The sequence below is a fragment of the Hemicordylus capensis genome, chromosome 4, assembly GCF_027244095.1.
Source record: "Hemicordylus capensis ecotype Gifberg chromosome 4, rHemCap1.1.pri, whole genome shotgun sequence".
NCBI classification, from domain to species: domain Eukaryota; kingdom Metazoa; phylum Chordata; class Lepidosauria; order Squamata; family Cordylidae; genus Hemicordylus; species Hemicordylus capensis.
Window position 1 is genome coordinate 127,188,452 of NC_069660.1, and position 26,226 is coordinate 127,214,677.

The 26,226-nt window shown below is 42.4% G+C and overlaps 1 protein-coding gene across 15 annotated transcripts in view; it reads left to right on the top strand.

Annotated features, from left to right (window-relative positions):
- Window positions 1-26,226, top strand: part of DPYD (dihydropyrimidine dehydrogenase) — a 773,239-nt gene that overhangs the window by 398,704 nt on the left and 348,309 nt on the right. For 14 of the 15 annotated variants that reach the window (XM_053242814.1, XM_053242808.1, XM_053242809.1 and 11 more), the window contains one exon: window positions 14,856-15,071. In XM_053242814.1, coding sequence (XP_053098789.1) covers window positions 14,856-15,071 — 216 coding nt within the window. Of the gene's footprint in view, window positions 1-14,855; window positions 15,072-26,226 lie in introns of those variants that run through there. The other variant, XM_053242822.1, reaches the window with a different exon arrangement.

Below are 26,226 nucleotides of genomic sequence, written 5' to 3' on the forward strand. Positions count from 1 at the left end.
CAAGACATAAGAAGTTGAACTCAAGGTTGCCACAAGAAGTCTGCTATGTTATTTTGTTAGAATGTTTAGGAATATGTAGATTTGGTTATCGCTCCTAGGATAATTTGTAGCATCTGGATCATGATCTTTAAATTTCTCTACTGGCTCTAGCTCTGCTTATTTCAGTGAGGATTTCACTGAGTGCTTTGAGGCAAAATATTTATGCTAAATTAGATTCAGTTGCTGATATACCACCAGTCTCTGTGTAAGGTTTTTAAACCAGAATTTGTTTATGAGTGTCTGTGGTATTTTAATTTAGGGACTTTAGATTAAAGTCTATTTAAAAAGTGGCAGGGAGGTACTGTAGATGCTGGTGAGGTTTTGCTAAGACTGGGACATTGTTATACACATGGCAAATCATACATGAAGAAAATATCCCTCAGCCATCCTTAATGGCTAAGTGTTTGAGGAGTGAGCCAGGAAGTTGTGAGACATCTGGGACTTCAGCAGTGAAACTCAGACATGTTACTCTCTGTGCAACCCTGGTAGCTTGCCAGAGGTGGGAGCTGCTGTTTTGCTGCACTTCAACACTACCCTACAGATAGTCAGAGATGGTATTACAACTGCCAACTCAACAGAGGTCCGATGACACAAGGGGCCAATAGAGTCCCATCTGATCCTATTAAGCTGATGGCTTGGATCAAGCTCCTCAGTCTAAGTAACTTGCCACTCAGCCTGAACTCTGTCTCCTTTCCCCTGCTTGGCTGCCTGCCTACTTTCCAGCTTGTATCCAGATCACCAGCTCTAAGTCAGTAGTTTTAAATCTCATCTCATTCATGAAACTAAGTGGCATTAGGTGAGCCATTAGTCTCTCTTATGTTTTTCACACTATTAGGCAAGCACATGCCACTATCCAATCCAATAAGTAGATGATAATGTTTGCTTAGCTTGCGGACTTAATGTAAAGCTTACAATAACATACATGAAGGTTTTTAGTACACTGTTTTAGATGTCTTTACTTTAATCCTTTTTGTATGCAGACTTCTGTAGTGTTTAGTTCACTGTCAGCATAGACTTTCAAATATTTTTCAGGGATGTTTTCAGGAATACTCTCCAATATTTATACATGTATTCTGAAGAACAAAGAGTAAGATGATATACAACTTCCAAATCAAGATTAAAGAGAAATGTGGTGATCCAGTGTCCCAAAGGTCTCTAATGTGTTAACTTGATAAGAGGCTGCCCAGTTCTTTTGAAGGATGTGAAATTTTCATATCTATAGACAAGCAACTTTGTGTATGTGGATCTTCTCCAGCACTGATGTCTGACACAGAGCAACTGATGCCAAATTAGTAAAAATAGAGTTCATATGCTTTGCTAATGTGGAATATTAGGTAACTGTAGACTGATTCACTGTCTGGCAGATGTGTCTTCTAGGAGTGCTTTTCCTGGTGAAAAACACAGTGTAAATAGTAGAGATGTTGCTGACTTTGTACTTCCAGGCTTAGCAGGGTCCAAGAGGCAAATTCAAATTGATACCGATATAACTGAGTTCCTTTCCAGTTTTGGGGGGAAGTAGTTCTGCTCATTGAGATCCAAGCTGATATGAGCTCCCGTGCTAGCAGGCCCTCTTCCATATCACAGGATAAATATGGTGTTCGATGCCTCGGGGTGGCTGTTGGGTGATGGAGAACAGAAAGAGATGTGGCATTGGCAGGGCAGCAGGATGTTACAGGGGAAAGGAGATCAGAAACTTAATAGCTGTTACCCCTTCCAGCTCTCCAGCCAGCTCTTTGACCTTGGGGGGCAGTACCAACTACCCACAGAAACTCACTTTGCTTCTTTATAATGCCAGGTTGGTTCAAAATACAATAGAAATCATCTACAACTTGATTGTGGATAATGCAGCAAGTGAGAGGACATGTGTGGGGAGGTGGAGTGCTGATGGTCCATAAGAAAAATATTTCCCTTAACAGGATCCCTGTCAGGGAATTAGCCTATGTTGAATGTATGTACCTGAGTCTGGGGACCAGGAACAGATTGGGACTTCTGTTGGTGTACCGTTCACCCTGCTGCCCAACAGAATCCCTAACTGAGCTGACTGACTTGGTTGCAGAGTTGGCATTGGAGTCACTCAGGTTGATGGTGGTTAGGGACTTCAGTGTTCACTTTGGGACCACTTTGTCAGGAGCAGCTCAGGAGTTCATAGCAGCAATGACAACTATGAGGTGTCCCAAGTGGTCTCGGGACCAATGCACATTGCTGGTTGCACACTTGATTTAGCCTTCTGCTCTGGTCAGGGTGGTGTTCCATTGGTGGGAACACCTTTGTTTCCCGCCCCCCCCCATTGTCATAGAGAGAACACCAACTCATTAAGGTTGGACTGTCAACCACAACCCACCTCTGCAGGGGTGAAGGACCTATTAGGATGGTCCACCTGAGAAGATTATTGAATATAATAAGATTCCAATAAACCTTGGAAGGTTTTAAGGTTGGTTCCACCAGTGATCCTGTCAATGCTCTGGTTCAGATTTGGGATAATGATCTAACTAGGGGAGTAGACATGACTTCTCCTAAGTGCCCCTCCCTACCCACTTCTAATTTAGGCCCTTGGTATACAGACCTATGGGGGCTGAAATGGCAAGGCAGGCAGTTAGAGCGCAGGTGGGAAAAGACTATTTTAATCTGACAGATTACAGCACAGAGCACATATGAAAATCTATGTTCAGGCAATGCATGCAGCAAAGAAACAGTTCCTTTCTGCCTGCATTGCATCTGCAAGCTCACATCCAGCAGAATTGTCCAGGGTTGTGAGGGGACTAGAACGTGTCCCTCCTCCCTTGAATCAGAATTTAAAGCCATCAGTGATTCTCTGTGACACTTTTAACAAGTTTTTTGTGGATAAAATCTCTTGGATTCAAGCCAAACTTAATTCCATGGTTATCGCAGAGTCTATTATGGAGGTGTCCAGCAACTCCTCTTGTATGGTTAGGTTGGATCAGTTTCAGTTTGTGACTCCCAAAGACATGGACAAGCTGCTTGGAGAAATTTGCCTTACCACCTGTTATCTTGATCTTTGCCCTATGTGACTCATACGGTCTAGCAGGGAAGTTATTGGAGAGGGTCTTGTGAGTATCACCAGTGCCTCTCTGAGAGAGGAAAGAATGCCTCCTTATCTCAAGGAGAAAATTGTTAGTCCACTTTTGAAGAAACATGCATTGTATCCTTCAGAGCTAGGCAATTATAGCCCTATCTCCAGTCTTCCATGTTTGGGCAAGGTGATTGAGAGGGTGGTGGTTTCTCAACTCCAGTCAGTCTTGGAAGAAACAGATCATCTGGACTCATTTCAAACTGGCTTCCAGGCAGGCTACAGGGTGGAGACTGTCTTGGTTGGCCTACAACAAGACCAGGAGAGCTGGTCTTGTGGTAGCAAGCATGAATTGTCCCTTTTGCTAAGCAGGGTCCACCCTGTTAGCATTTGAATGGGAGACTACATGTAAGCACTGTTAAGATATTCCCCTTAGGGCATGGGACCGCTCTGGGAAGAGCATCTGTGTGCTTGCATGTGGAAGATTCCAAGTTCCCTCCCTGGCATGCTCAAGGAGACTCCTGACTGTAACCTTGAAGAAGCTGCTGCCAGTCTGTGTAGACAATACTGAGCTAGATGGGCAAATGGTCTGTCTTGGTAAATGGCAGCTTCCTATGTTCACTAGTGTCCACTGTGGCCAACACCAACATTCATTGATTGATTGATTGATTGATTGTTAAATTTATATACCACCTTTCGTTAAAACAATCCCAAGGCAATTTACACAAAAATTAAAAACAAGACTATAAAAAAATGACACAATTAAAATATTAAGCTTTAATATAAAACAAATCTGATTAAAAAGATTTAAAACACAAGCATAAAAACTACAAAATACAAAGAAGCAGCAGTAGAGATAATAATATAAAAGCCTGGGTAAAAAGCCAAGATTTAACACGCTTTCTAAAAACTGTGATGGAGACCGAGGAGAGAATAGCCACTGGGGGAACATTCCAGAGTCTGGGGGCAGCAACAGAGAAGGCCCTGTCCCATGTGCACAACAACTGGACCTCCTTCATTGTTGGCACCCGGAGCAGAGCCCTCTCAGATGACCTCGTCAAGTGGGCAGCAACCCTGGGGAGCAGGCGGTCCTTCAGGTATCCCAGGCCAAAACCGTTAAGGGCTTTAAAGGTCAAAACCAGCACCTTGAATTGGACCCCAAAACAAACTGGTAGCCAGTGCAACTCTTTCAAAATGGGTGTGATGTGATCCCACCGAGCAGCTCCGGATAAAACCCTAGCTGCTGCATTTTGCACTAGCTGCAGTTTCCAGATATTCTTCAAGGGCAGCCCCCTGTAGAGTGTGTTACAGTAATCCAGCCGCGATGTGACTAAGGCATGGGTAACTGTGGCCAGATATGCCTTCTCGAGAAAGGGACACAGCTGGCGCCCTAGCCAAAGCCGTGCAAAGGCACCCCAGGCCACTGCCTCCACCTGAGCTTCCAAAAGCAGAGCCGGGTCCAGTAGTACCCCCAAGCTGCGTACTTGCTCCTTCAAGGTGAGTGCAACCCCATCCAGAACCAGTAGAATCGCCTCATCCCAATTGGCTCTCCTACTGACCAACATTACCTCCATCTTGTCTGGATTCAGTCTCAGTTTATTAGCCCACATCCAGCCCATCACGGCCTCCAGCCCCCGATTCAGGACATCCACTGCCTCCCTAGGATCAGGTGACAAGGAGAGATAGAGCTGGGTGTCATCTGCATATTGCTGACAACTCAGTCCAAGTCCCCGGATGACCTCTCTCAGTGGTTTCATGTAGATGTTAAACAGCATGGGGGGCAAAACCAAACCCTGCAGGATCCCACAGGCCAATGGTCACGGACCTGAGCAATAGTCCCCCAGCACCACCTTCTGGATCCTCCCTCCAAGAAAGGACCGAAGCCAGTCCAATCCTATAGTATACCCATGCCTTATTCATGTCACGGCTGGATTACTGCAATGTGCTCTATGTGGGGCTGCCCTTGAAGAATCTTTGGAAACTGCAGTTAGTGCAAAATGCGGAAGCAAATATTTTATTCGCAGCTGCTGTTGGGATCATATTGCACCCATTCTGAAAGACCTGCACTGGCTACCAGTTTGTTTCCACGTCCAATTCAAGATGCTGGTATTGACCTTTAAAGCCCTTAATGGTTTAGGCCTTGGGTAGCTGAAGGACTGCCTGCTCCCAAGGGCTTCAGCCCAGTTGACAAGACCATGGGAGGGGGCTCTGCACTGCCTGTGATGGTGAGAGAGGCTTGGCTGTCGAGCACTCAGGCAGGGCCTTCTCAGTCATTGCCCCCAGGCTTTGGAATGCTCTCTCGGCTGGCATCCACTTCTCAGCCTCCATCACAGTTTTTAGGAAACGAGTAAAGACATGAGCCTTCACACAGGCTTTTATATGAGAGTACAGTTTTTACTGCTGCTGCTTTGTGTTTTCTGTGCTACTGTTTTATATAGGGTTTTAAACCTTTAAATAGAGATATATTATTTTATATTTATATTTAATATTTGTACTTTTAATTTGTATATTATTTGTCCATTGTTTTAATTATATTGTTAACCATATTGGGATTACTTTTTAAGAAAAGTGCTATAGAAATCCAATAATTTTTTTAAAAAATCCTAGAGTTGCTTGTTTATCTGTACTTTCTTTTGCAAACACCTTGTTGAACCTGCGCCCACCAAATGAAGCACACTTTTCTCTTGAAGTTTACTAAAAGCACTGAAGGAAATCTGACAATTCATAGCTTGTCAACTGGAATTTTAGATCAAGCAGGCTTAATATTAGAGTGTTTCCGTTACCCTTTGCAGGTTTTGAGGGAGCTTATTCGACCTTACTCTCTCACCATGAAGCTAATGGGAAAAGCCTTGCAGCAATCTTCACAGGAAAGTTTCCAAATGTCAAGTGTCATCTTTCCAGCTGCTAGATGAATGGGTAGCCACGAGGCATTTATTTGGGTGTGTGATCTCTGTAAAATCTGGTTGCGGTGGTGGCGATTACTATAATTTGGCAATTGCTTTGCCAGTATTTGGACTGCTTGCAATTTTAAGCGCTGGAGTTGGGGGCATTATTTTGGGAAAGTTGTAATTTAGAGGCAGGTCAAGGCACCGTAGCTTTTTGTAGGACTAATGTTATCACTCTTTCTGACTTTCTCATCTACATGTGTGCAGTCTTCTATGGCATTCTGACTGCTGAAGCCTCTCTAGCTTGAGATGAAACAGATTGGCTTCTCTCGAGCAGATAGAATAGTGAAGCTTTCAGCCTGCCAACTTTATCAAAGCATTTGTGGTATGGCTTTAGTTTATGATGTACAGTTAAGATATGTTTATTATATAGAACAGTATTAGCTGCAACTGCTGTGCTACAAAAAGTCCTTCTTCGATATCAAATCCCACTGAATGCTACAATCAAAGTTTTAGGATGAGATCAGCAGGCCCATCTTCGCAACAACTATTTGCACATTTGATTCTGGACCACCTATTGCTAGTGGAAATGTCCTGTATCTTAGATTTCTAAACCTTCTGCTACTCCTAGAATTCCCACAGCCTGCTTCAATCATTAACCATACCTTGCAGGGAATTTTCAGGAGAAGATTGCTTTCTTCCTTGGGACTTAGCCATTTTTTAGAGTGCAGAAGGGAATGCCTGATTTCTTCCAACTATTTCTTGCCCCTGTTGCACTTCAACCCTGAGATCCTAGGTCACTTGCTTTTCAGCAGCTAATAATGTGTGGGTATATATCATGGCCTGGTCTCAACCATCCCTGTAATCTTAAGCTTCAACGCAGCCACCAAGTAGATTTTTGTATTTTTTCTGGGTGTCTCTACTAAAACAGCCTTCCAAACCTCTGTTTCCTTCGAAGCTAGGTAGGGTGGAAAGGCTTTTAAGTGTGTGATGGGGAAAACAGACAGAAGCTACAGTTTGTTAAAGTCCAAAAAAAGAGAGAAATTTTACTTTAAAACACTTCAATTCTAAACAGTAGTTCTTTTTGGAAATTTTAGTACAAAGAAACAGCAGCCAAATGAGCATAAGGAACAAATAAAATGTGAGAAAAATGCATCCAAACTAACCAGCACCTAATACTGTGACCTAACTCAGAGTCCTTACCAGGAGTCTTCCTATAATCACCTCTAGTCAGCTTCTGCAGCGAGCCTGACTTTCACAGCCTCAGGTCTTGCTCATTCTCTCCAGTTCTGGTGATTTGGTTCTCCAGAAAGTTTCAGCTCAACTCTCCCTGTGATTTCTCAGCTCTAATTTCAGCAGCTCTTCTCAGTAGGGATGTTCACAATTTGCACTCCTTGAACTCCTTCACCTGAATGAATTTTCTGCTACAGGCAAGCCTCCTTTTATTCTCTTTCCCTGCCTCCAATTTTTCTACATAAACCAATCAAAACAACTCAAGTCTCCTTCATTTATTTTAAAACAGATCCAATCCAATCAAACTCTCTCTTCCCTCCAAAATTGTCACATGCCTCATGTGAAATTTGATGTTCCTGCTCAGATAAACATATGTATCGGGAATTCAAAAGAAGTTAAAATAATGCCAGTAAGATTAGTAAAAATTTCAGCAGGGTGGGAGGCAGTTCACACATGTTTTCTTATTACTTCCAGAAGATTTGATCTGTCTGTCATTCCTGTGCCTGACTGGTGCACTGAGGCAAGAATCAGCTACCTCTTCCTGGTACCCCCTGTATGGGCCCTGAGACTTTGGAGGTTCACTGTGGGCCCTTAGCCATGACCTGACATGGGCACCCCCTGATGCTGGTCCTGAACCAGCCACATACTTGTAAGCTGTGATAACAAGTGACTACTTTCACTGCATTTAAACCTAGCCTAAAGAATTTTCTCTCTCTTTTTTTGGTATTCACAAATACTCAGCCAGTAAATCAGGTTTTAGAACATTTTCCTCCTCATCTGAGATTTGGTGTCTGTTTAATGCCTGCATTTTCAGATGGCAAGATATTTGAACAACTAATAGTGGATGAGATACGAAGCTGGTACATCTAAGTTCCATTGAGAATTCACCTTAGTATAGCTTTAAGGGCATTTTGTTAGTATTATATTACATAAAGTGTTCCTATTTTCTGTCTCTCTCTTTCAGTATATAAATAATGTGTGAGCTTTTATATCTGGTTTTCTCTGAGTTTTTCTTTTATGGAACGTTGCCCCACTCAGTAGTTCAGAGATAATTTTGAACACAAGTTTTGTGAAAAAAATTAATATTAAATCACATTCCTAAGTTATACCAGTTTGCTTATTACGCTTCCATAAGGTGAATAAGTGCATCTTTTAAAAAACATTCTTGAATTACTTGGAGAATCCAAAGCCAGGGCATAATGTACTGCAATGCAATACAATTTTAATTTGAATGGTGACTTTCATACAGATTGCATCCCCGACTGACTGTAAATAATGCAATTACGGAATTAAATAATAAATAATAGACGAGAGAGACTGAGAGAGAGAGAGAGAGAGAGAGCAGTGGAAGCACAAGAGAAGAAGAATAGAAATCTTTTGGAGTGAGATATAAAAGAGGAGTGGGCTGATGAGGTACAAAGATGGAAGGGTTTTTGTTCCAAATTCTGGAAGCTGCTGAAAAAAGAAGTCTGTTGATGGAAACTTTAATTTTTAGGGATGAAGGCCTCAGTGTCTTGTGAGAACGGTGAGCAAGAAGCAGATACACACAAAACTATGGTGTAACTTGCTCTGAATGGATTCTGTTGACCAAATCAACCATGTTTTATTTGTTCATGAATGCGTTGCAGCCATAGACTCTGTTCTACTCTTCTGCTTACCTCCTCCACTGTGTCATTGAACTCTGTGTGTGTGTGTGTGTGTGTGTGTGTGTGTGTGTGTGTGTGTGTGTGTGTGAGAGAGAGAGAGAGAGAGAGAGAGAGAGAGAGAGAGAGAGAGAGAGAGAGACTGACTTTATTGCGGTTTTTGACCAGTACACTGAACTGTGATGTTGTTATCATGGTTTCTTGAAACCACTGCTTCACAACCAGTCCATAATTCAAGCTGTTCTTTAATTATGATTTCTAAACTACAGTTAATCCAGAATCTGAAACCACAATTAAAACACACTGAGGTTGTTCACACAAGCAGCCCTACCTGGGCTTGCATTCATGTGAAGCACTGAGATCGTGGCTGATCCCTGCCCTGCCTCACTGGGTAGCCCAGGTATATTCCCTGGGCTATTAGCCAGATAGAAGGGTGGGAGCGCACCCTTCTATTGGGGATCCTGGTCGTGTGTCTTCTTGGGCTGCCTGCAGCCTGAGCAGACACTGAGCTGGGCACCTAGAGCACCCAGCTTGAGGGGGAATCCCCCAATGCAGCACGCTGCTCACACATTGCATTGTGGGGTTTCTGGAGACCAGGCAGCATTCCCCCAACCTCCAGAACTCTGCGCCGCAGTGGCGATTGTGTACGCAGCAGCATGACGCAGCACAGGGCCAAAGAAGATCAAGTGGGGGGAGGTAGGTATACTCCTGCCTTTCCCCCAGCCCTCCCTAGCCACCAGGGATTGATGTGAATGACCTTACTGTGATTTCATCAAACCAAAATTTCAGCAAAGGCAACTGGAGGAGGTAAGAGGAAGGGGAAGAGAACTGGGTCACATTTACAACTGAATAAGCCATTGTTTATTTTTTTAATTATCTGACCATATTGTTAGGAAGTCGGGATGAGGCTGGGTCTACACACGTCAGCAGAATGAAATGGTAGGATTTGTGAGAATTGTTTATACTACTTCAAACTGTAGATGAGGTGATATTTTTGAATGATACTTAATAATCCCTGTTTGCAGAAAACTAGCATACTAAGGAACAGAGTGGTTTAGAACTTTTCTCCTTAATGTGCCAGAATTTTGTTTAACTTGCCAGGAGATCATTTATTTATTTATTTAACACATTTAACACATTTGTATAGCGCCCAAAACACAAGTCTCTGGTCTCTTTTTTCGGGAGGGGGTGGGCATACAAAAATAGCAAGCCCACTTGAAATCTGAAGTTATACAGTCCGTTCTGCCACCAAAGGATACCACCTCATGATGCTGTAGGTGTATACAGCCTTCCCAATCATCGCTGCTACTGCTACTGCTGCTGCTGCTGCTGTTGTTGTTGTTCCTCACAAGTAGGGAAAGGGCTATTGAAAAAGCTGGTAGGAAGAGTTATTGATTGGCACATGAAGATCAGGTTCCAGATGTGGGTGGACGATAGGCTTGTGAGAACTATAGTTTCTTCACCTTGTCTCCTGCCTTAGTGAAGAAGGTTGTAAGATATTGCTGTGCATTTCTCAAAGTAATTGAGAAATACACAGCTACCGCTACCCACACCATCGGATCTATTTATCTATCTATCTTTAATCATATTTATAATGTAAAGGTAAAGTTGTGCCATTGAGTCGGTGTTGACTTCTGGTGACCACAGAGCCATGTGGTTTTCTTTGGCGGAATACAGGAAGGGTTTACTATTGCCATCTCCCACGCAGTATGAGATGATGCCTTTCAGCATCTTACTATATTGCTACTGTCTGATATAGGTGTTTCCCATGGTCTGTGTTTCCCCAGCAGGGATTCGAACCGGCAACCTCTTCCTCCCTAGGCAAGTTACTTCCCCACTGTGCCATTAGGTGGCTGATTTTATAATATACCACCTGATATATGTATTGCTGGTGGCGGTGGTGGAGGGATAATCCAAAATACAAGAAATATAAAACAGAATTAAAACAATTTCATAGTATAAAATGATCAAAACAATTTCACAGAATAAAAACAGCTTAAAATTTTAACCAAAAGCCTGAGAAAACTGGTGTGTTGAGGGTTTTTGGTTTTTTAAAAAACAGTTGGAGATGGAGAAGCTCTTATTTTGATAGGGAGTGTATTCCTAAGTCCTGGGGCAGCCACAGAGATGGCCCAGTCCAGAGTCACAACCAGATGAACAAGTGGCAACTGTAACCAGACCTCCCCAGATGATATTGTGTAGGCTTTCATCCATTTTAACTGGCTGACTTTAAACTTGGAGGTATTTTTATTTTTCTATGTTTGAAAATCTGTTTTATTGTTCTGCAAATGTTGTAAACTGCCCTAAGCAGTAAGCTGCCCATAAGCAGTATTGCACTGGAGGGGCAGGATATAAATGATTTAAATAAATAAACAAAATATCAATGAGACTGGAATGAGCAGGAATCTTCATTATCACAATAGTATAGACTGGGTTTCCTGGCAACCCAGTCAAAAAAAAAAAAGAAGCCTGGCATTGTGTGTGTGTGTGTCTTTCTTTTTACCTCTAAGAAGTAATGGTAGAAATTGCTAGATGCAACCTCTTGCCTATACATTCTGGATTTATACCTTGCACTACTTGCGGTGTTTTGCAGTTGCTTTGGTCTGGGCTGCTCAGAATCCAGGAATCAGGCCAATCCTTCATTAAACAGATTATTTCTTTTAGGAGTCTATGAAGGAGTTTAATTTTGTTGAAAGTATTCAGTCATAGCAGAAAGTAACCCATCAGACCCCAGACATCTGTTCCTTTTAGAAGCTTCAGGGTGATTTAAAAAACAAAACAAAACCCTGAAAAGTTAGGAAATGGGGCAAAAATCAAGGGAGCATCTTCTGATATGGTAATCACAACAACGACAAGAACATAAATTGTTGTTGTCATTGTCCGCTTATGACATAATTTAGAAGTGGAATGATCTGTGAAAGGCTGATGAAATAGCACTGACCTGCCTCTGCAGAAAGAGGTTGGTGCTAGTGGTGTTCCGATTCCATCTGACCCTAACATTTATGTATGACTGTTAGGTTATCAGATGCTTTCTTGAGTCTTTGCCTGGCTGTTCAAGAGCTTGGAAAAGTGACTCCTACTTTGCAGCTCCAGTGCTCCATTTGCCTTTGTCCAACTTGTCAGACTGCTGTGAGGTTTCTTGCTTGTGATAACAGGCAAGAAAGAAGGATGAGTGAAGAGACCAGTAAAGCAGGGAGATGGGAAGCTCTATATCGGGCAGCAGCGATATAGGAAGATGCTGAAAGGCATCATCTCATACTGTGCTGGAGGTGGCAATGCTAAACCCCTCCTGTATTCTACCAAAGACAACCACAGCACTCTGTGGGCGCCGGGAGTTAACATCGACTCGACAGCACACTTTCACTTTCCCTTTCTAAATTCTTAAAGTGACAGATTAGCACACAGGATCCCTGTTATAGCTACTGATCTTGAACCTGCTGAGGCTTTATATTATTAACCCAGCATATTTTCATTTTTAAAAATGAATTTACATTTCTTGACTGGATCTTTTTAGATGTGTGTTTATGATTGAAAACCCAAAGTATAAGAATATTTAAAACAAAACATAAGAATGATTTTATTTTACTAGCCATCTTACTACTGCCACTACAAAAAATATTTTTATACTGCTTTTCAACAAAAATTCCCAAAGCGGTTTACATAGAGAAAATTTAATAAATAAATAAAGATGGGTTCCTGTCCCCAAAGGGCTCACAATCTAAAAAGAAATATAAGTTAGACACCAGAAACAGCCACTGGCAGGATGCTGTGCTGGGGTTGGATAGGGCCAGTTGCTAGGGATGTGCAAAAAATTTCGGGCACAGAACGATCTGTGCCCGAAACGAACAATTTTGGGTGATTCGGGGCCGAACCGAATCACCCCCGATGTCCCCCGATATTTTTTGGGCACGAGCCGAATCACCCGAATTTCGGGCACGAAAAATTCGGGTGATTCGGTTCACGGTTGATTTTTGGTGAATTTTTAAAGTTTTAGTGACTTTGGGGCAGTTCGGGGGCATAGCATGGGATCTGGGCAAAAGGAGTGGGGTGGGGTGGTAGTGCCTAATGGGTGCAGACTACCACCCCAATTTCAGGGGGATTGGGCCAAGGGCTGATTTTTGGTAAATTTCTGAAAATTTCATGTCTTTGGGGCAGATTGGGGCATATTGGGGCAGAAAGTGGGGCCTGGGGCAGAATAGTGGGGTGGGGTGGTAGTGCCTCATGGGTTCAGGCTACCACCCCAATTTCAGGGGGTTTGGACAAAGGGCTGATTTTTTGAGAATTTTTGAAGTTTTAGTGACTTTGGGGCAGTTTGGGGACAGAAAGTGGATCTGCCCCAAAATAATGGGGTGGGGTGGTAGTGCCTCATGGGTGGAGGCTACCACCCCCATTTCAGGGGGATTGGGCAGAGGGCTGATTTTTTGAGAATTTTTGAAGTTTGGGTGTCTTTGGGGCAGATTGGGGGCAGAAAGTGGATCTGCCCCAAAGGAGTGGGGTGGGCTGGTAGATAGTGCCTAATGGGTGGAGGCTACCACCCATCCCCAATTTAAGAGTGATTGGGCAGAGGGGGGAATTCTGGTGAATTTATTTTTATGAGGTTTGTCTTCATAAGGTGAAGTGTGCTAAATTGATTACTTCCTCATATTCATAGTAAGTGTGAAAAAGTGAAAGTGGGGTCATGAGAGTTGTTTGAAAAATATCTCATTTGCTATGATAGAATGAGAATTGACACCTCAGAAGTTTTTTCTGAGGTGTGAATTCTCATTCTATCATAGCAAATGAGATTTTTTTCAATTAAACAACTCTCATGACCCCACTTTCACTTTTTCACACTTTCCTTTACTATGAATAATATGAGGAAGTAATCAATCTAGCACACTTCACCTTATGAAGACAAACCTCATACAAATAAATTCACCATAATTCACCCCTCTGCCCAATCACTCTTAAATTGGGGATGGGTGGTAGCCTCCACCCATTAGGCACTATCTACCAGCCCACCCCACTCCTTTGGGGCAGATCCACTTTCTGCCCCCAATCTGCCCCAAAGACACCCAAACTTCAAAAATTCTCAAAAAACCAGCCCTCTGCCCAATCCCCCTGAAATGGGGGTGGTAGCCTCCACCCATGAGGCACTACCACCCCACCCCCACTATTTTGGGGCAGATCCACTTTCTGCCCCCAAACTGCCCCAAAGTCACTAAAACTTCAAAAATTCTCAAAAAATCAGCCCTTTGTCCAAACCCCCTGAAATTGGGGTGGTAGCCTGAACCCATGAGGCACTACCACCCCACCCCACTATTCTGCCCCAGGCCCCACTTTCTGCCCCAATATGCCCCAATCTGCCCCAAAGACATGAAATTTTCAGAAATTTACCAAAAATCAGCCCTTGGCCCAATCCCCCTGAAATTGGGGTGGTAGCCTGCACCCATTAGGCACTACCACCCCACCCCACTCCTTTTGCCCAGATCCCATGATATGCCCCCGAACTGCCCCAAAGTCACTAAAACTTTAAAAATTCACCAAAAATCAGGATTTTGCCCAATCCCCCCGAAATTGGGGTGGTAGACTCTACCCTTTGGGAACTACCACCCCACCCCAAAATTTTGCCCCTGGGCCCCTTTTTACCCCCCCGAATCATTTCGGATTCAGATTAAATCCGAATCCGAACCGAATCAAGGGTGATTCGGGTGACCCAGATTCGGGCACAAAACAGAACAGGGGTGATTCGGTTCGGGTCCGAGCCGAATCACCCGAAATCCCGAATTGCACACCCCTACCAGTTGCTCTCCCCGTGCTCAATAAAGAAAATCACCACTTTAAAAAGGTGCCTCTTACCAAAAGGTTTTTGGATGACTCACTGATTGTAAAACACTAGTGACTATTTCTCAGATGAACCTCTCTCATAGGGAAGTTGTGAGGATAAAACAGGGCAATCCCATGCTGTGCTACCTTATACTTCCTAGAGGAAGTTCTCCAAATCAGCTACATGCATAATAAATTGACTTCCTTTGTTTATTTCTACAGTCTCTATATGGTGCTGAGGTTCCTGAGACACCACGACTGCCTCTTTTCTACACTCCTATTGACTCAGTAGACATCAGCGTAGAAATGGCTGGACTCAAGTTTCCAAACCCTTTCGGCCTTGCCAGTGCAACTCCAACAACCAGCTCACCAATGATCCGCAGAGCCTTTGAAGCAGGATGGGGATTTGCATTGACGAAAACGTTTTCACTAGACAAGGTGATCCAAGCTGGCTTTCCACCTCATGTTTAAAATGGCCATGTGACTTCATTGAGAGGTTGTGAGTTCAACTATATGAACATGCAGATATTAGAGTCACCCAGGATGAGTATGAGAATCCAGGATCCATTTTCAAGGTTTCTGTCTTAAGTATGTGAAGTAAAAGTGCCCTTCTGAGCATGTGAAGGCGCCACTGAGAATCTACAGCCTGCTTTACTGGGATTAGATGAGAGACCATCCAAGTAGGAAGTTATGGTATTTGAGCAGGCTTTATATATCCGGACTTGCTGTCATAAAAACATAAGAAGCAGCTCGCTGTATCAGGCCTAAGGCTTATCTAGTTTAGCGTTCCGTTTCCCACAGTGACCCACCAGATGCCTCAGGGAAGCCCATAACAACCCTTTAAAATGACCAGTATAATCCTCCTTTTGCAAATGGTGGCTGCAAGAATAGTGGCTTGCCTGTGGCCCCCTATTGAGCCTCTACACATGATCAGAAGGTGGTGGTTTGGGGCTTGGAAGAGTCTGAAGCCCAAACTAAGCCCTAAGCCTTTCTGTGATGCTTTGTAGAGAAAGGTTCCAGAGCTGCCGCTAGGCTATGCTAACCCCACTCACACATGATTGCAGCAGCGGCAAGCGTAGAGCATGGAAGTCTGCCCAGGAATTGGAACTGGCCCACAATGTACAGTATTGCCAGGAAAATAGGAAAGTCTTATTACATCATAGCCACACTCTGATTGGCCATGAGGGGGAAGGGGATGGGTCAAGCCTCATCCAGGCCATTTTAGGCAAGGGATCATAGAGAGGGCTGGGCAGAGTGGCACAGTCCCTGCTCACAGCCTCAGCAGTCACAACCCTCTTTGGAAAACATGGTGGGTGGCTGCCAAAATCTGAAAATGGAGCAGGAAGTGGACACATGATCAACAAACCCAGGTGCTGAGACCCCTGCTGTGCACTAACCTGGGTTAAAAGCCAGAGTTATTTTCAGGATTACCTGGTTTTGGCAAGCTTGAGTTTGTGGGTTGCGTCCTGGTTCACACAATCTGTGAATCCAAGCTTGCCTGCCTCTTTCCTGTGATCATGTGAAGTGCCTCAGTCAGTTCTGGGGATTTCCTGATTTCCAACTCCGTTTGCGACTCTTCTATACCAGCTGCCACTGATACTGCAGCATTTTTTTTCTTCCAAGACTGCATCCAACTAATGAGCAAAAAAAACCTGTATGCAAACAATACAACTGAGAAGCTTTGGCTTCTTTTGCCCTGATGCTATGCAGATGGTCTTCAGTTAGCCATGTATCTTTCCATCCATGGTGGGTTCTTTGGGTTCTTGAGTGGGATTGAGAAGAAGCGGAAGAGATTAAATGTAATGTTGAATCAAAATGTTTCTTCTGAAGAGTACAGATATTCTAGAAATATTTTCCTCCTTTGTGTCATGCATATTGGGGAAGATTTTGGCCATTAATAGAGGGTTGGCTGTTACGTTTGGCCCTTACACGCCTATTGATTTAGTAGACATCAGTGTAGAGATGGCTGGATTGACGTTTCCAAACAGGAATGCTATCTATATGATAGGTTCAAATAGCAAATGCACAAATGGGGTGGGTGCTCTTTGTTTCTCAGTTCTGAATAAGAGTTCTGTATGTATTCTACTCTGTAATATACAATGAGGCTGTGCACACAAGCAGCTAAACCCAGGTTTGGGCAGCCCTGCCTGGGCTTGGCTGTTCATGTGCAGTGCTGGGATTGTGGGCGATCCCCGCACTGCCTCTGCTACAAGCCCAGGAACTGATCGCAAGCTTTAATCTGGGTTAAAGGGCTTGAGCATGCCTTTTACCCAAGGTTTGGATGGTGAGTGTGCTCGAACTGCGCACAGCCCGAGCATACACAGAATCGGGCACCTAGAATACTCGACTCACAAGGGAATCCCCAATGCACAGTGCTTGTTGCACAGTGCATTTGGGGTGAAAACAAATCTCAGCCTCCCAAGATCTGTGCTGCACAGAGCAGTGTGGATTGTATGGGTGCACAACAGCGTCCTGAAGTGGACATTGCCGATAGTCTGGGGGAAAGGTAGGTCCATCCCTGCCTCTCCACTCTGCCCACCCTCCCTGCCCCAATTATGGTTGTGTGAACAACCTTACTATCTAGAAGGGAGCTCTATATAGCTAGAAAGGATCTCTCTCCCTCTCTCCCTCTCCCCCCCCCCCGTATTTAAGGAACAGATGGAATCCCTGTAGAGTGATATTAATTTCCCTAGTATCTGTGGAAGTATTTAGAATATCTATAATTAAACACGATTTGACTTTACTGAGTATTAGCATATATTTTTAAATTGTTACTCATGACTGATTGGAGATAGTTGTAGTTTTTTTAAAAAGTGCAGTTTTAAAAACCTGAATTTAATATTTTGAATTTTGTGAGCTTTTCAAATTTAAGAGTTAAATTTCAGAGCTGGGGCAATGTATCTGTATTTGGACATCTCTCTTTCTCATCTGCACAGGGATATGATAAGATCACTGATAAGCAGTTGGCATGAACAATTATTACTATTTTGGTCCCAGAAAGAATACATATAAAATTAATCATGCAAATGTGTGGGATTCCCCTGAAGACAATTGCTATCTTACTGAGATGATCTGTGCTGTCCCCGAAATGGTTAATCCTAGCAGGAACTACAAAGCTGCCTTGAAATTTCACTGTGAACAAAATTTAGGTGAGGCTCTGATCCCAGGTCTTATCCATTTATCCCTGAACTCCCAAAAGCTAGAAGTTAGATTAATTGTACAGCTTGACTGACCAATAGAACACATTACTGTGTTTTTCTCAGACACAAGAAGGGATGTAGCTGCACAGCAACTTTCCAAATAGTCTCAAGATTTTCTACTGTGGGTGAAATGTGGTTGCAGTGGTAGATGTCTAGAAGTTTTAGGTCAAAACTAGATGTGACTTTAATTGTGTGTTCAGCCCTGGCAAGCTTGCTTCACTCCCCACCCCCACCCCCAAATAATAGGTGAGGTGGGCTGTAATCCATATTGGGAACATGGTAAAGAGTAGCTGCAGTGATCAGCACCCGTTCTCCCACTCCAGTCTTGCACACACATCCTATTTATACAGGGGTGGGGTTGGCATTATTAAATAGAACATCAGGGCCAGTGGCATTATTAAAGTCATGTATAGTTTTATTTTATTATTTATTTATTTATTTGATTTATATACAAAGAAATATTTTGCCAAAAGAATAGAAGTTACAATACTAACAGAGCAAAGCAGACTTCACACTAGCCATCCTCCTTAGGGATGGGGCTGTAACTCTCTGGTACGGCATCTGGTTAGCATGCAGATGGTCCCAGGTTTGATCCCTGGCAACTCTAGTTAGGGCTGAGAAAAATTCCTCCCTGAAGCCCTGGAGAGCCAGTCAGAATGGATAATACTGAGCTAGATGGACCAGTCATCTGAGTCAGTAGGCAGCTTTTTATTCTAAAAAAAGTAACTTAAGCACTCTCCAGCACAATTATTATTTCTCTGGAGATCCTTCCTTATCTTGTACAGTCTTGTACAGGCTAAAAAACAGGGATGCATTTTATATACAGAATTGGGTTTCAGGGAGAAGAGGAACCTAGAGATCTAAAATGAAAAGTCATGTCCCAACACCTGCAAAAAAGTTTACCCCCTCCCTTGTCTTTTCTGTTTTATAATGTGCTATTGGGCTAGTCTGTATCTCTGCAGGTCAGCTCTGCAAATGTGTCTTTCCAAGCCTGGAGTTGCCCAGAAGGTTGTATAATAATTGTTGCCTGGCCAAAATTAATTCTGGATCACTGAAGCAGTCCCTTCTTTAATTAAGGTGCTGTAATAGCAGCCAGTGTGATTGTGTCTCCTGTTAAAGAGCACATTTGCAAAGCCATTGACCTCCTGACCATATTTCTGAACCTTACAGTCCTAGCTTCCATCATTCTCACCATCACAGTCTCTGCGGCTTCTGCTGTGAGACAGCTTTGGCAGAGCAGTGCCTCATGGCAGGCAACTGCATTCGCTCCACTCCCAGAAGGACTGACATACATTTGCGGTCCTCTCTCTCCCCCCACCCCGCCACCCTCTAGACTACACTTCCTAGTCTGTTGTGATCTGCAAAAATTAGCTTAAGATGATTTAGAAGGGGCATTTGTGTATGTTCAATTAACAGTCAGAATTCTATTCGGATTCAGTTTGATATTTTGCACTTGAAGCAAAAAAAGTCAAAAGGACTTCTGTTCTTTGAGCTTGTTCTGAAGTTATATATGTGATATATGGCCTGTGCATGTTCAGGAAATGTGGATTTGGATCCGAATTTGACAATATCAGATTTGGATTCTATGGGCTTTGGAGATTTCAGATCGGATTTGGAATTCAATTCTGAATTCCAACTTAAATTCAGATTCCCCCCCCCCATAGTGAACATGGGGAAATGTGGGGGAGGGGGGCACCAAAAATCATCAGTTGGCCTTAGAGCCTTGAAACTGAGCCTGTTTCACATGTGGGAAACACCAATTGGTCCTAGAGCCTGCCACACATGTGGGAAAAGAGGTCAGGGCCCCTTGTAGTACTTTCACCTTTACTGACTATGTGCTTCTGCAATGGGGAAAATAATATAAATGAAAGGATTGTCCTTTTTCTGCCACATGGGGTGGAATTGTAGTCCAAGGAGGGGCTTAATATCCTGAACTTTTTGTGAAGCTCTGTTTTGCAACAAGCCAAATCTCACAATTTTTAGCCATTTTAAGACCAAAAAAACAGCCAAAAATCAGGGGATTGATCCATAACTTTGAAAGAAATTACACAGCCCCTGCCAATGTGGACTTCATGTACACCAGATTTCATAACTGTATGCCCATCCATTCAGGACTTATAAAGGGAGCAAAAGGGGCATACTGTAAACCCCTTTTCATTACAGCTAAGGGCAGATTCCTCCACATGCTGGTAGAATGATGTTCAAAGGAATGATTGTTTCAGGAGTGTTTGTAAAGTTCTGGCTTGAAACAAGCCAGATTTCAACCTTTTAAGCCATTTTAAACAAACATTTCAAAAATTCACAACAAAGCAAGGGATTGACCAATTACCTTCAATTTCACTACAGGGGGCTCTGGCTTTCAGAAAGCTTTCAGAAAGAATATATGTCCTTTAAATGGGTGGTTCTCTTCCCCCCCCCCTTTGCATATCAAGAAGTCTGGTGTTCGTGAAATCTGAAATTAGGTGATTGCTGACATTAACATGCAAATGTAGACGATCCAAGACAAATGTGTCTAAAAATTTGGAGATCCACCAGTAATTGTCCAGAATCATTTAAGTGTTATTGCCAGCATTCACTGGCATATGTATGAAATGTGACCCTAGCTCAGTGTGACCAAGCATGTGTCCCAGGTTCAGTCTTTGACCTCTGGTTAAAAGGACTGCTGTAACACGTCTGAGAGAGACGGTCACCAGTGGCCTTGGGAAAGTGCTTTGATTTAAAATAGACAGTGCCACTTGAATCAATGGACTTAACTCACTGTGCAGCAGCTTCATAAGTCTGAGTAGAGAAATAATATATCTGTTTTTGGATTTTCATGATGTTCGTTTGAGATTGTCACCTCTGCGAATGTCAACGTTTGACAGACCTGGTGCATTCAGTGTTATAATGCATTGAGTTTTGTTCCTCCAATTTGTATTTATAGAATATATATCAGAGTTTTCAGATTTAAAACATTAGTTTCAAAATTAAAACTGGTGGCTGCTTCACTGTTTACGGTACTGTTGGAGTAGAGAAGCAAGAATAAACACAACAGGGATGGCAGAAATATTTGCTTTGATTTTTAGCTGTTTCCCGCATTGGTATAAATGTAATTCTGATTAATCAGAGACATCTGTCTTTACTCTGCTGGTGACACACATTGATTTGTGATGCTGTCGCTTTCAATAACTTAGAAGCTGTTGCCTTTATTAAGGTTTCCCAGCAGAAATAAACATGTGGAGTGGCTTCATCTGAAATCTCCAGCATTTTTTAAACCCTCTGCCTGCTGCAATATTTGCCAAGGGTTTCAAAAAGAGACTTGTGATTAATAGCCAATTAAGTTTGAAGAAATGTACATTGGGGAAAATATTCTGTCTGTCTGTCTGTCTACACTTACTCTATGCATATTAACTCATAAAAGAGATGCTGTCTGTCTCTGTAGAAGTTGCTTGCCAATTAGAACCATTGCCTATATAAATTAGCTAATTGTGCTGGCATTTCTCCATAACATTAGACACTCTGATTCATGCTACAACCAGTGGTGTTTCCATAGGGACGGATATGGGAGGCACATTCCTCTCTTCATAATTATAAGTGCCAGCACTGAAGCACAATGACTTGCATTGTCCTCTGTAATGTCAGTATTTTGTTGAATTGAACTCGCAGTGTAAAAAGCATATTTTCTCTCTCTGATATCACAGCACAATAATTTAGAATATACTAGTTACAATGTAGGGGTCTGAGTCTCCCCCCCCTTCCAGGAAAATGACTTTAACAATAGAATGTAGAATGCAGAACCTTCATGCTTTTAATATAACAAAGTTTGTTCTAAGAAGTTTTGTTAGAATATAAAGTATTAATATTTTACGATATAGTTGTGATGATGAAGTGCAATTTGCCTAGCTTGCATATGATAAAGTCAGTATATGCTTACCAAGGGAGTTGTATGAGAATTAGAGCCCTGTTTGAACATCTGCTTGAAATTTTATTATCCTGTCCTACTGACGGTGTTCCCCTCGTTTTTCTAGACTGACAGCTGAATATTGCTCTGATTTTTGTTTGTTTGTTGTTGCTGCTGCTGTTGCAGCAAATATGTTTCAGTGAACTTTGTTGCTTAAAAAAAAAGGAATTTAGAACCTGCTTTTCATTTTCATCCTATAATTTTTTTATATATACTCTTGACATTTGTGGATGCCAGATTGAAGTCTAGTATGCTGTAGCCAAGACAGGCCATTGACTTGCAGTGAAATGCCAGTTGATATCTCAGTAAACAGAAATATTCTATGCTTTATTGTGTAGACCATATGAAAGCTACATAGGCTTTCTTTTGAGAGACAAATGATCAGATTGTTAATGTCAAATGGCAGGGAAAAGGACTTTTTGCCTTTCTACTAAATAACATCAAACACAATTTTTATTAACACCAATCCTAGGGAAAAAAACTCAGGCATTTTACAAGATTTTACAGCACACCAAGCTTTTGTCCTGTGAATTGAATTATTTATTGTTTTACAAATAAATACTCTGTATTCCCCTCAGTCTGAAATGTGAATTGCAATAAGGGAGAAGGTATGAGGGGAGTAATGTATTTAATTCATATAGTTTCATATTAAAGAAATGTGCACTTTGATTTTTCAAAAGCATGTTGATTAATCCACTGTCATTTGTGAATTCTCCCCATTGTTGCAGCACAGTCTCAAAACATTTATTTTATTCTTGTGTAGTTCCATCTACTTCAGTTAGACTTCGCCAGGCTGCAGAAGGATTAGAGGATCACAGCATTTTGTTGCTATGGCTCTTTAAAAAGATATTTTAAAGCTAAATTTACTACAGCGTTTGGCTCACACGTTTTTGGCCATTTCTGTTTCAGTATTTTCAGATGTTTCCATGGGCATTTCTGCTACTGCTATCATTATCATCATTATATTTGTATTCTTCCTTTTCTCCAAGGAGCTCAGGATGCCACAGAGGGTATTTTTTTCTCCCATTTTTTCCTCAGAAAAATTCTGTGATGTAAGTTAGTCTGAGAGAGAGGCACTGTCCCTCTCAATGTCATTTGATGAGCTTCATAGTTAAGTAGGGACTAGACCCCGGATTTCCTTGGTCCAAGGAAAATTGACTACACCACATGATTCAAGTGTTAGGTGCAAATTATACATAATATGGATTTCCCAACTATGCTTTGGACTTAAAAAGCTGGTGCAGGACTCTGAATTGTATCAGGATTGTGGTTGTCCTGATACAAAACAACCCCATTTGTGTAGGGCTTATTGAGTGTGCAGAGCACTTCACGTGTATTATTTTGATGCAATCCTTACAACAACCCTGTAAGGTGAGTAAGTTTTATTATCCACATTTGTAATATTGCAGCTGAGGAGCTCAGATTAAGAGAGAGTGGCTTACCTAAGGCTACCTAATGAGTCCACAAGCAGAGGCAAGATTAAAAGCAGGGAAGTCCTGATTTGCAACTCGGTCTCTTGGCTTCTATGCTATACAGCATTCTTGAGGTACCATGATCTACCAATTCCTTCTGGGCATGATAATTCTGATACAAAGCTGCCCCATTTGTTTTAATCATCAAAACAGATCTACACGTACACACAATGAAATCCAAATGAAAATAAATCCAAATGAAAAAAGCTAGGAGATGGCACAACTTATTCTCACACTTGTTTTCTCTGCTCACATCAACATATAGAGATTCCCACCCACCCACCATGTAGGAGGCTCATAAATTTGCTTCCCAAAGACTAAAAACAGAAATATGCTAAATGGAAAACTGTAAATTGGGAAGTTGGTGGGCTTTTGTATCATTAGAGAAATTGTTCTGGTAAGAACTAGTCTGCCTAATTTCCTATCACTTTTATCTTAATTGAGAATTTCCATCTTCACAAGTTAGCTCACTTCAGCCTTCAATGTTCACATGTCCACCATTTTGAATTGGGGTGGATGACATAATCACAGACTACAGGCAAAATTCATTATACATTGAACCACTATTCACAGTTCCGCGTATCTGCGAGTGTCAAATAGACACCTGACCTTATCCGTGGATAAGAAAGGGTTGAAACCCATGTATCCACGGTTCCTAGAAGGCCGGAAATGACCACAGAAGTTATTTCCGACCGCCATTTTGTCCACAGGAGCCATTTTGTCGCTCATTTCAGCAAAGGGGAGGGTTAAGGAAAAACACAACTTTTGGAGACAATTTGGGACTTTTAGGGGGCTTTGCTGTATGCCAGGAGACTTGCGGGGCACTGTAGAGCACTTTATTTGGCCTGTTTTTGCAATTTGGGGATGTTCTATTAAAGTCTTGGAACCTAACCCCTGTGTTCCTATAGCCTCCATTACTCATTATCTGCAGTTTTGTTACCCACCGTAATCTGCAGGAACAGAACCCCCAGGATAATGAAGTCCACCTGTACACCATTGAGGTGCCAGTATGTGTCCCCACAGCTCTAGCAAATTTGTTCCAAATTGTTTGGGTGGTTCACAAGTTAGCTCTCTTGTGCTTCAAATGTTCATGTGTCCGCCATCTTGAATTGAGGTAGATGACACCACAAACTACACTGTTGTTGTTTCTCTTTGTGTCACTGCACCAAACATAGTTCAAACCAGTTAGGCCGTTCTTAATTTAGCTCAGTTACATCTCAAACAGTCATGCATCTGCCATCTTGAATGGGGTGGATGACACCATCACAAACTACACCATTAAGGTGTCCCTATGTGGCCCTACAACTGTTCCAAATTTGTTTCAAATCAGTTATATGGTCCACAAGTTAGCCCACTATTGCCTCAAATGATAACACAGCCGCCAGCTTGATTCAGGGTGGATGACATAATTACAAATTACACCCAAAGGTGTACCTAGCAGGGAAGTGCTTGACTAACAAGCAGAAGGTTGCTGGTTTGAATCCCCGCTGCTACTATATTGGGCAGCAGCAATATAGGAAGATGCTGAAAGGCATCGTCTCATACTGTGCGGGTGGAGGCAATGGTAAACCCCTCCTGTATTCTACCAAAGAAAACCACAGGGCTCTGTGGGCACCAGGAGTTGAAATTGACTTGATGGCACACTTTACCTGATGTGCCCCTACAACTGTACCCAATTTGGTTCATATTGGTCCAGGCATTGCAAGTTGATAGGGAAACATGGGGACACATACACAGTAGCAGGTGATCACATAAACTTACTTTCCTTAAGGAAAGTAGGCTAAAAAAGAACATTGCTATTTTGGTTGCAACAATGCTGTACTGCTATGCAAAGCTTTTGTTCTTCCTACTTTTATAGGCCATTTTTTCATCAGATGGGCCTTGAAGCTGCTAACAGTTAAAAAATATTATTTAAATCAATAATATCAATTTACAGTGACGGCCTGTTTAAAATACAACAAACCAGCAGGAGAAATCAGCAAGGCAGCAGCATCAAAAGCACTCTCAGAAGGCCTTGCATAACTTGGTATTGAACAGTGAATCCTAAATAACGAGCAGTAGGTGCAACCCATCACCAGAGACCCTTTCATTGGTTTGTGTCTCAGAACACACCCACCTGTACAGATGGGAACTCAACTGCCTAGATGGGAGCTCAACTAGAGAGTGATGTGAAGAACTTCTTGCACAGCTCATCACATTTTAGGAGTCAAAATAAGAAGATGCTGCATATTGGCCAATCTTAAACCTGAACAGTAGATTTTAATCTGTTTTGTTTGTAAATTCTAAACTCAGTTGATTTACAGATGTGTTCTTTGAAGCTTTCCTTTCCTTATTCCTTGCATAGGCATAGATGGATGGAAATACATTTCTGTTCTGTCTGAATTTTACCTGTTTTCCTTTGGTTTCTGTTCTACATACTTTGTCACCCCCACCCCCAATAAATAAATCCACATTTAAATAGGTATTTTCAAATATTTTTACATATTTCCTATACAAATAGTTAGTGCAATAATATGTTGTGTTGTACTTATTTAAATATGGATTTTTCTGCAAACATATGGAATGCATAAAACATTGTGGTATTTTATAGAATTGAAACCACTGCAGAGCAGAATGATCCTTGACTATTGTACTCACAGATTAAAAGCATAATCTAGGGATGTGCACAGACCATGGAGGCGTAGTCCGATGCCGGGGGGGTGTCGCTTTAAGGGCGGGGGGTTGTACTTACCCCTCCCACCGCTTTCCCCCCTCCGGCGCTCCATTTTTAAGCAAAATATTTGGGGCCGCAGCATTCTTCCCTGCCGCCCCTGCCCCCTTGTTTACTGCAAAACGCGGATGTAACGTCCGCGCATGTGCGCGCCAGTGACTTGACTTTACTGAAGACTTTATTGCCCAGTCCTGTGGCATTTGTCAGTAAATTGAAATGTGTTACAAACTTTAGACACTTTGTCAGCGGCACGCGGCAAACGTTACTTCCG